The sequence below is a fragment of the Ostrea edulis genome, chromosome 10 (assembly GCF_947568905.1).
Source record: "Ostrea edulis chromosome 10, xbOstEdul1.1, whole genome shotgun sequence".
Classification (NCBI taxonomy): Eukaryota; Metazoa; Mollusca; class Bivalvia; order Ostreida; family Ostreidae; genus Ostrea; species Ostrea edulis.
In genome coordinates this window covers 13,578,488-13,589,956 of record NC_079173.1, presented here as the reverse complement: position 1 = coordinate 13,589,956, position 11,469 = coordinate 13,578,488, and the positions used below count along the sequence as shown (strand labels likewise).

At 35.8% G+C, this 11,469-nt stretch overlaps 1 protein-coding gene across 2 annotated transcripts; it reads left to right on the top strand.

Annotated features, from left to right (window-relative positions):
* The first annotated feature begins 39 nt into the window (after positions 1-39).
* On the top strand, positions 40-5,148 carry LOC130050971 (aquaporin-11-like). Of its 2 annotated transcripts, none has more exons than XM_056152020.1 (3): positions 40-296; positions 3,134-3,782; positions 4,793-5,148. In XM_056152020.1, the coding sequence occupies exons 2-3, from the start codon at positions 3,143-3,145 to the stop codon at positions 4,993-4,995; spliced, it is 843 nt and encodes a 280-aa protein (XP_056007995.1). In that variant the 5' UTR covers positions 40-296; positions 3,134-3,142; the 3' UTR covers positions 4,996-5,148. The 2 variants fall into 2 exon arrangements, with proteins under 2 accessions (XP_056007995.1, XP_056007996.1); XM_056152021.1 differs by having other exon boundaries at positions 110-308.
* Positions 5,149-11,469: the final 6,321 nt, after the last annotated feature.

Here is an 11,469-nt window from a genome sequence, read left to right as displayed (position 1 = left end):
TTAATCACTGTAATTACAATTCCTTTCCGTACCTCACCTGTGTGAGCTACCGAGGTGACTGGATGTATACCTATCTCTTTGTGCTAAATATACCATTCCCTCATTATTTATAGCAATGTATATACACTCTGCAAACCGTGTCTTAACAAACTGCAGATGCATCCAAGTTTTCACGCTTTGGGACACCACGGACGGCTCAGCAATGGCAGTGTGATTTATACAGATTTTCCAGGGTAATTTTGGAATCCGGGGATTGTTAACTTTCAGGAAATAGAGGACTTAACTGTGGTTTACATGTAAGTGAATCGGTAAGGTATTTTTAAGTGAATCGGTAAGGTATTTTTAAGTGAATCGGTAAGGTATTTTCCTGAATTGTAAATTATTCATGCATTGCAATGTATACTCTGAGTATTTATATTTACTTTGTATTGAACGCAATTCCACGACAACGAATAGAACATAAACATATAATGATACAGTATAGGTATGGATCGTAGATGGTTTGACACACCGAATTTGAATGTGTGCATCCTTGCATACACATGTGCGTGCAACATGTTGATTAAACCTCTTCGGTCGTAAAATCTGAAATATATCCGTCTGTCTTCTAAAAGCATTTATAAATATATTGCACCATGCTTTTGTGTAGTTAATATCTACATACACTTTGGGAATATATATGGATTGGTGTACGATTCAATGGTTAATTAATCAGCCTCAAGTAGGTCACAAAGGTAAACTGTGTTGTTAGAAGTCAGGACTCGTTTTTACAAATTCATCATATATATCATCTGACTCATTTTGGGTCATTCTTATGCATTGGAAAAGTCATTGGATCCGTGGAGAGAGAGAGAGAGAGAGAGAGAGAGAGAGAGAGAGAGAGATGCAAAATGGATGTTTAAAATTCATCATTTACACATCCCGTTCATTATGTACGGTGACCATACACACTTTGATCCGCTCACGTAGATCGCCACATTTGTGTAGCGATCTTCGTAAGCGGATCATACGAAGATAAGATTTTAATCGGATTGTCCTATTCACATATACCTGTATGTGACCTTACGTACCTCTGGTGGTCAGTAGTGACTGTAAGGTAGTTAGAGGACAGATATCAGAATGTACCACTTTCATTTTTAAAAATACAGAAGGGCATGTGCTCGACGCTAAAACATGAAGCGCGATCACGCTTCATGAAAAAGTATGCTGACGTGAAGCATTGCTGTTCATACCCTAGTGTATTCTCAAATATTGAATTCATTTTTTATATTCACATTGTACTTCAACTTCTGTAAGGATATTCCCACCCGTTACAATAGTTGTGCAATAATTATCGGCAAGATCCATACGCGCATTGTTCACATTCATGAGGAAATGACTGAAACCGATATCGAAGGCAAACCATTGGGAATGTAAATATGTTAAGTTGTACGCGCATAACATATCAGGAAGGATACATATGTATTTCACGCTGTGATGAGAGTAGCCTTTATAGAGTGTGATCTTCAACGATAATGACCAAGTTATATGGAGCGCCAAATTAACATAAACTCAAATAATTGAAGATATCATTCATTATTTGAAGATATCATCAATTCAATTGTTGCTCTCTTTAATTGAATTAATGCGCATTAAATCAATTATTGCTCTCATCAAATGAATTAACGCGCGCTTCAATTCAATTATTGCTCTCATCAATTGTATTAATGCTCGCATCAATTGAATTAATGAGAGCAATAATTGATTTAATGCGCGCATTAATTCAATTATTGCTCTCTTCCATTCAATTGATGCGCGCATTAATTCAATTAATGAGAGCAATAATAGATTTGATGCGCGCATTAATTCAATTATTGCTCTCTTCAATTCATTTGATGAGAGCATCAATTTAGTAGAAATATTGCTCGCAATAATTAATTTAGAGCTCGGTATAAATAATTTGATGATCTCTTTAATTCAATTGAAGATATCTTTAAATCATTTACAATGCTTTTGTATAAGGAAAATGCGCTCATCAATTCTTTTAAAGAGAGCAACAATTCAATTAAAGATATCATTAATTCAATTGTGGATATGTTGAATTGAAGATATCTTTAATTATATAGTTGCTCTCTCTAAAAGAATTATTGCTCTCTTCAAATGAATTAAAGATATCATTAATTCAATTGAAGAGAGCAATAATTGAATTAATGCGCGCATTAAATCTATTATTGCTCTCATCAAATGAATTAATGCGCGCATCAATTCAATTATTGCTCTCATCAATTGATTTGATGTGCGCATTATATCAATTATTGCTCTCTTCAATTGAATTGTAGCTCGTATCAATTCAATTGTTGATATCATTAATTCATTTGAAGAGATCATTAATTCAATTAAAGTGCGCATCAATTCAGTTGAAGAATTAATGCTATCATCAATTCAATTAATGCGCGCAATAATTCAGAATTGAAGATATCATTAATTATTTGAAGAGATCTTTAATTCAATTGTTGCGCACATCAAATGAATTGATGATATCTTCAAATAATTGAAGATATCTTCAATTATTTGAGTTTATGTTAATTTGGCGCTCCATAAAGTTAAGAATAGAGGGTTTTTTCCCAGTTTGATGCATGAATTATGTGTGCAATTATTTGACGGTACCCCCAAGCCTGGAGTTTATAAAAAATTTTGAGCACGTTTTCATACTCAAAGTCGAACTCCGCGCTCTAAATCGTATTCATACTCAAAAGTGAAGGTTATAAAACTTTTATAGAATTATTCTCATACTCAAATGGAGTACATGCTCAAGATTTTTCGAGTATGCTTCGGAGCTTGATCAGAGTTGTACTGAAAACAAACATGGCTGAGTTTGAGTATGAGTACGGTAAATGTTTTATAACCTCCAGGTCAGATTTCCTTGCGCTATTAAATGTACGGTAATGTTTGTATCCGATACTCGCGCTGACCTAGGAGGCAAATCCAAAGAGAAGGGGGAGCATACTCTCTGGAATTTTACTCTAGACTGATGTTTGTTTTTACCCGTTTTGGATTTTTATTGATAATAATGATTTTTCTACTCTTATCACAATTACAAACTGCATATCATAGTTGCTTTACAAATTTCAATTAGTTTACTCTATCACTTCAGATAATCAAGATGTGGCGATACCTTTGGAAGTTGGCTTCTGGAACAAACTTTAGTGATGATGACTTTTTCGCACCCTTTTCTGCAAGTCTCGTCTACTTCTCATGTGTAATGGGATTAGGAATCATTCTCCGAGTTCTGAATAGAATTTTTTCGCCTGATGCTGTCAAAGAATACATCGCTGATTTCCTCGCTACAATGGAGATGTGTGCTTACTTCTTTGAGAATAATTTCATATTCAAGCATTACGGATCGGTGTGGTTGTTCATTGCTGTGGTGATTGAATGCTTCATCGCAAACAGAACTTATTTTGGTGCCTCCGAAAATCCTGTGAAAGCTTTTTATCAATTCTGTAACCGCGAAATAGGACTCACCACCGCAGTTCTAAAAATAGCCGTTCAAACATTGGCGGGATTAGCCTCGTATCGTTTAGCAAAATTAGTCTGGTCCCTTGATCTGGTTCCTGACCACAGAGAAAGATTTTATGAAATGGAATGCGCCTCTGATCTTAACGTCGCACTTGCCGTTGGCATGGTGGTGGAGTTCGGCGCCACTTTAATCGACACGTGGTTAGGAATCCAAGTATTGATGAAAAATTCTCTAGTAGATGAACTGATAAAATTGGGCAATGGATCCTTGATGATTGTAATGGGTAAGTGTTTGAATTATTTATCACAAGTTGTCGTAATAAACCATGTAAATTAGTGACGCATGCGTACATATATATATATATATATAGCGCTCTTGGACAGCAATTCGAAAGTAGTATCAAACACGCATAACATTAGGTCATTTCAACCGATTAATTTCACCGTCGAAGCAATCATTGATAAATTCCATTTACAAGATGGCCACCCTGGCCTCTAATTTACTGTAAATGCGGGTAAATTGTAAACTGTAAATACAATTGATTTTATAGGGTAAATTGTAAACTGTAGATGCAATTAAATTCATCGGGTAAATTGCAAACTGTAAAATTAATGTAATTGATTTTATCGGGTAAATTGTAAACTGTAAACGCAATTGATTTTATCGGGTAAATTGTAAACTATCAATGCAATCGATCTGATCGGGTAAACTGTTAGTGTAAATACAATTGATCTTTCTTATCGGGTAAATTGTAAACTGTAAATACAATTGATTTTTTTATCAGGTAAATTGTAAACTGTAAATGCAATCGATCTGATCGGGTAAATTGTAAACTGTAAATACAATTGATCTTTCTTATCAGATAAATTGTAAACTATAAATGCAATTGATTTTATCGGGTAAATTGTAAACTGTAAATACAATCGATCTGATCGGGTAAATTGTAAACTGTAAATTTAATACAATTGATTTTATCAGGTAAATTGTAAATGCAATTGAATTTATTGGGTAAATTGTAAACTGTAAATGCAATTGATTTTACCCGGTAAATTGTAAACTATAAATGCAATTGATTTTATCGGGTAAATTGTAAACTGTAAATACAATCGATCTGATCGGGTAAATTGTAAACTGTAAAGACAATTGATTTTATCAGGTAAATTGTAAATGCAATTGAATTTATTGGGTAAATTGTAAACTATAAATGCAATTGATTTTATTAGGTAAATTGTAACCCCGCCCCATTTTTAGCCATGCAGGTCTCATGGATGACTCAATTTAATCCCGTTTTAGGTATTAACATGACAGGGATGTATTTCAACCCGGCGATGGCCACAGGTCACACATTTGGGTGTAAAGGCACGGCGGCCTGGGAACATTTTGTTGTGTACTGGATCGGTCCGTTCATTGGCTGTTTTCTGGCCATGATGTTAGACCGGATGTTACACATTGACGCGACAGTTACAGCTGCAGACAAGACCAAAAAGACCCAATGAGAGCCTTGGACACATAATCCCAGTTAACTTTAATTTGTGCAGATCTCCGTCCACCACGCATTCCCCTAATGTATATTTACCATATGTTACTGAAACCCGCTGTTATATTTATTTGTTACATATAGAAATGAATTAAAAGGATTGTTGCCTGAATTTCTTAATATCATTAACAAGTGTGAAATTAAGCTCAGCATTCAGATACTAGAATTCAAGGTTTTTATAAAAAGAAATCTTTTGCAAATTCATTGGAAGACATAGCACAATACACCATCATATAATAATTCACTGTGTGTATCAGTTCTGCTTAATTTCTGTTGAAATCCATGGTTTCTTTGCCACTAAGAAGACGCATCAGGTTGGTTTCAATCTAGTTAGATCTAGTTTCTGCAGGCTGAAACTAGCACTTCTCCTTTGCCACTAAGAAGACGCATCAGGTTTGTTTCAATTTAGTTATACCCCCCGCAACAAGTTGTGGGGGGGGGGATACTGGAATCGGGTTGTCCGTCTGTCTGTCCGTCCGTCCGTCCGTCTGTAGACGCAATGGTTTCCAGGCTCTAAAGCATTATCCTTTCCACCTACAGTCACCATATCATACATAATAGACTACCCATGGGATGAAGATGTTCCCTATCGATTTTGGGGTCAAAAGGTCAAAGGTCAAGCGCACTGGACATCGAAGTAGCAATATGGTTTCCGGGCTCTAAAGCGTTATCCTTTCCACCTACAGTCACCATATCATACATATGGACTACCCAACCCATGGGATGAAGATGTTCCCTATCGATTTTGGGGTCAAAAGGTCAAAGGTCACGCACACTGGACATTGAAGTAGCAATATGGTTCGGTTTGTCATGCCATTTGTTTTTTACACTCAGAAAAGAGGTAGTTTATACCTATTACCAACACCCTTTGGGAGATTGGGGTAAGCGGGGGGTATTCTTAGTGAGCATTGCTCACAGTACCTCTTGTTAGATCTAGTTTCTGCAGGCTGAAACTAGCACTTCTCCTTTGCCACTAAGAAGACGCATCAGGTTTGTTTCGATCTAGTTACATGTAGATCTAGTTTCTTAGTGCCGTCTGTCTGCAGACTGAAACTAGCAGCCACTAAACAGCAGCCAATATCAGCCTATAGAAGTTAGCAGCCAATAAGAACAGAAAAACACCAAAGTTCTGAGAGGACTCAGACGGAATACTAAACTTTAGCAAATAATTAATCGATCATAATTAATATTTAAAAAAAAAACTTGCCATTTATGCTTCTATATACATTTCTGTAATTTGTGTTGGAAACACCTGTGCTTTCCACGGGTTTGATACACCACCCATGCTTCCATTTCGTATTTAAACTACTTTAGTTTGCTTTTGATATATTTAAAGCATTATCTGTGCTTTTTATGTGTTTGAAGCACCACCTGTGCTTCCATATATATTTTTTTATTTGAAATTAAGCACCACATGTGCTGCCATGTACTTTGTATTTGATGTACCATGCACCTGTGTCTTTCATGTGTTTGGAGCACCACCTGTTCTTTCCATGTACTTTGTACTTGAAGTATCATTTGCAATTGGTTGTCGTGCGTTGTAACAAATGAACATTTTTAATTTCTTCTTGGTAACTAAAATGCTAGTTCTTTTCAAATTTGGTATGACGCATCTTTCGGACAAGGAGGTTATAAATGGTAAATTTCAGGACTCTTGCACCCATGGGGCCTTAGGGCGGGGCAAAAACCGTGAAAAATTTACCAATTTTCAACAATCTTCTTCTTTACAACTACACATGTGTAAGAAAAACTAAATATATACACGTTGTAATGTAGAGCAGGACGACTTCACCAAAATTGTAAATTTCATGATCCCCGGGGTAGAAGTTCTGACCCCAGGGCGAGTCCAAACTTGCTATCTAGTGTTTAAAATATGTAAAACACTTAAATACATTCTTTAGTGCTATTGATGCTAAATTAAACTATGAAAGAATACTTAGAAAGAACAGTTAGTCCTTTACTAAATACTGTAAATGATAATCCCAGGAGTAGGGGTTTGGTATCAAGGGAGATGGGGGCAAAATAACCAGTTATTAAACGTGTGAACAGCTGAACTTGCTAACTACCATTCCAATTCTTTTAATTTCAAGTTTGGTATGGAGCATCTCTGGGACAAGGGGACATAAATTGTACATTTCAGGACTCCTGTGGCTTTAGAGGCGGGGCAATTTTTTTCTAATTTAACGACTTTTCCAAAATTTTCCAACCGCACATCTTTATTAAAAACTAAATGCGTGGTGATGTAGAGCAGGAAGGCCTCTACCAAAATTGTAATTTCCATGATCCCCGGGGTGGAGATCCTGACCCCAGGGAGGGGGCAAACTTGGTATACAGTATTTAAATACAATGTAACATGTTTTTAGTACTATTGATATTAAATTAAAACTAAATTGATATTTAGAAAGAGCAGGTAATCCTTTACCAAAATTGTAAATTTGATGATCCCAGGGGTAGTGTGCTTGGTATCAGAGTGGGGCCAAATTGGGCATTTATGAAATGTGTGAACAATAGAACATTTTTAACTTCTTCGTGGTATTAAGATATGAAGCATCATTGGGACGGGGCGCGGGGGGGGGGGGGGGGGGTATAAATTGTAAATTTCAGGACTCCTGCATCCCTAAGGCCTTAAGGACGGGGCAAAAACCGCAAACAATTTACCATTTTTTAAAGATTGTTTCTACAACCGCACATGTGCAAGAAAAATTAAATGCAGTGATGTAGAGTAAGAAGGCCTCTACAAAAATGGTTAATTTCACGATCCCCTTGGTAGAGGTTCTGACCACAGAGTTGGGCCAAAACTTAGTATTACATATAATAGTAATATATATGTGCAAAAAAATTCAATAATACCCTCTTTAATGCTATTGATACTAAATTGAAATTAAATAGATGTTGAGAAGGAGTATAGGTCGTCCTTTACCAAATTTTTCAATTTCATGATCCCAGGGGGTGATGTTTTATTTTGGTTCTAGGGTGGGGCCACATTTATCATAGTGATTATTATTTTTATCATTTGAAATACTTCTTTATGTTTGCTGATACAGTATAAAAACTTAGTGCATCTATACGTATAGAGTAACAATTTTTGCCAATAAACTCCGAAACGCTTGCTCAGGAGTTGCTGCTTGAGCCTTTGATATTGTTCCATATGTGAGGTGAGGTCCGTAAGCTATAATAGAATTTTACTTGATCGGTAAATGTCGTAAAATTAATAAAAAGCAGACTTTCGTTTTCGATAAACTACACTGAAATAGCAAAAATGAGAGCCCAGTGGCGGACACACTTTGGCGGATCTAAGCCAGTTTTATTCTTATTTTCTTACATATGTATATTACTTCAACGAAGGGCACTCCTTTCCCCAGACCAACGATCTGACATATCGATGAATTTTGAAATACGATGTTCATCTGATATTATAGGTGTTCTTGATGTTTTTCGTAATTATAAAAGTCACTGTTACCACTTTTTGTAATAATCTTTTAACAGTTACTGATATGTACAAACACATGGATAAACACAAAATAGTTTTTGATTTGCTTGAATATGTTTTGTGATGAAACAGATCTTGAAAGTAAGTAATAAGTCGAAAACTGTCTAATATGTCAGATTTCGAATGGTCCGGGGCTGTTCCGGAAACTATCCGCCAAATAACTTTAAAGTTAAAACATTTTACCGAAATTAGGTTGTAGACTACTTGACAATGTCCAATTGCATTGGTAAAATCATTATTTAATTTTCAGTAGGATCCGGAGAGAGATAATTTATTTTACATAAGGGACATATCTAATTTGGAGCGGGATTTCATCTAGTATAGTTATGAAAACTAGGAAAGTATGCAAGTACGCAACTGCGTACACATCATGAGAGAGAGAGAGAAAGAGAGAGAGAGAGGAGAGCAGGGGCGGATCTAGGAATTGCGGTAAAAATTTACGGGGGGTGCCACCTTTTGAGGCAGGGGGTGTGGGAGCCGCCTTGACCCCCAGACATTGGGTCCAGGGCAAAGCCCTGGTGAGGGCCCAGGGGACGAAGCCCCCCGGAAGGTCCTGGATTTTACAGATTTTATAGAGCTTGAAATATGTCTCTTATTTAGTCATTTGTACTATTTTCTCTCATTTTTCACAAGGCGAAGTTAATAAAATGACGCAAATTCTAAGGGTTTTTGGAAAAAATTAAGTTCTCCCAATAAAGTAATTCAAGAATTCAAAATATTTTGTCAATTATTTCTTCGGGAGTGGAAGAAATTATTGTTTCTTTTATCATACATTTTTCTAAACAAGATACCACGATTTACCTTAAATTACAAAATTTATGGGGGGGGGGGGGCGCCGGCTGCACCCCACTTAAATCTGCCACTGGAGAGAGAGAGAGAGAGAGAGAGAGAGAGAGAGAGAGAGAGAGAGAGAGAGAGAGAGATCTTTGCCGTTAAAATATTTGTGCCCCAAAAAGAACTGCATTATATAGTCCCGATGTTGTAGCATACAACCCCCTCCCCCGCATAGGCATTCCCCCCCAGAAAAGATGGACCTGACATAAAATTTCCTCCATATAGGAAGAATTGACCCGGGCCCAACCCCCCTTTCCGCCTAGAAAAACCCGTCTCAGTATATAATTTCCCCCTAAATGACGGTATGCTCCCCCTTCTTACATTTTAACTATGTATCCGTTTCCAGTTCTACGTGTATTACTATAATTCTCTTGCTTATCTAGACCCAGGAATTCTTTTTTTTTTTTTTTTTTTTTTTTTTTTTTTTGAGCAGGGTCTTGTGTATCACGATCATCATATCATGGTTTTTTTTTTAAGGAAATTCTTGTATAATGGTATATAAATGGGAAAATTAAATTTATTTATACAGTCCATCTATTTTACTTTTCATATATTTTAATTGTATATCTTTTAGTCGATTTTTTACGAAAACTCCTAATGATATTGACCATCGTTAAAGTCTTTTGGGAAGCATTTTGTATTTACTATATGCAATCCAAAGTTTTCAGCGTGTAAACCCATGCAACTTCATCTTTAAAAAAAATCGTTTATTTTATGAATATCGTAATATTAATGAGCGCATATATATCTACTTCATTAAACTATATAACAGTTTAACAGTACATATTTGTTTCTTTATTGTAACATTTTTTTAATGACATTTACCTCTTTATAGCAATAATAAAAAATTTCATTGATTATCATCTACAATTGCATAGATTTGCTTCATTCTATATTCATTCAAAAGCTTCTACATGAGAAGAAAAAATCTCTTGCTGTGGCCATTTAGATATATCGACGACATTTTATCTATCAACAATGATCATTTTCATTCATATGTCGATTCGATATATCCCAGTGAGCTCGAAATAAAAGACACCACAGAGTCTTCAACATTTGCTTCGTACATAGTTTCTGTGGAAACGAGGGGGTTATTTATATTCGGTCTTAGACCGAATATAAATAACTCCCTCGTTTCCACAGAAACTACTTCGTACATATGTACTTAGATATTCCATTGAAAATAGATGCTAACGGCAAACTAAATGAAATCCGGAAACAGGAGGGAGAAATTCTATACCAGGACGGTTTCTCCGCCCAGGGGAAAACTCTACACTGACTTTGTACATAGGGGGAAATTATGTGCTGGTTTTTTTTTTCTCCTATGGGGGAGAAATCTATCCCGGGGCCCGTTTTTCCGGGGGAGGGGGGTCTATGTGGGGGAAACGTCTATGCTACAACACCGGTTTGTAATTTAATCAACATCACAATGTCCATTCAGTGAAATTTATAAGTTTTTTTTTTTAAATTTCAAATCATTAACATCATATCGACATCACAATGTCCATTCAGTGAAATTCAAAAGTTTTTTTTAAAATTTCAAATCATTAACATCATATCGAATATCACTTTAATTAATGTACATCACATATGTAATGCACATCATATGTATACATATATATGTACATGTAGTAGACGGATCTGGATATTCTTTGTGATAGTTTTTTATTACATATAGACGTTAAGTAATGCGGTATCAATATAGTGATACAGAGTCGGTTTATTCGTCACATACATACATGTATATATGCATTACTTATTTGAAGCAAGAGACAATGTCTCCCAGGTGTACATTAGCTGCTAGAATCAACCGAAGCTGAATGTAAATTTCCAAACATGAATTATATAAAGGACTGCTCCGAAAATCCAGATATCTAGCCCAGCTGAATTTCAGCCGAGATTAGATTTAGTCCATTGAGAGAAAATCAAAACGAGAGAAGGACACCTGCGCAGAGCATGTCTTGTGCACCATCACTAGTATGTATGGTTTGTATGTAATTTAGGGTCATGATTAATTAACTACACCAATATGAAATATACAAGTGCATATGTATATTGACATAAAAGGGAAACATGATTTTTCATTAGGTTGTCATAACCTGACTTTGA

Coding starts and splice junctions, on each gene's coding strand:
- LOC130050971 (XM_056152020.1), top strand. CDS start 3,143: ATGTGGCGATACCTTTGGAAGTTGGCTTCTGGAACAAACTTTAGTGAT. Junction 3,783..4,792: donor ATCCTTGATGATTGTAATGG/GTAAGTGTTTGA, acceptor ATCCCGTTTTAG/GTATTAACATGACAGGGATG.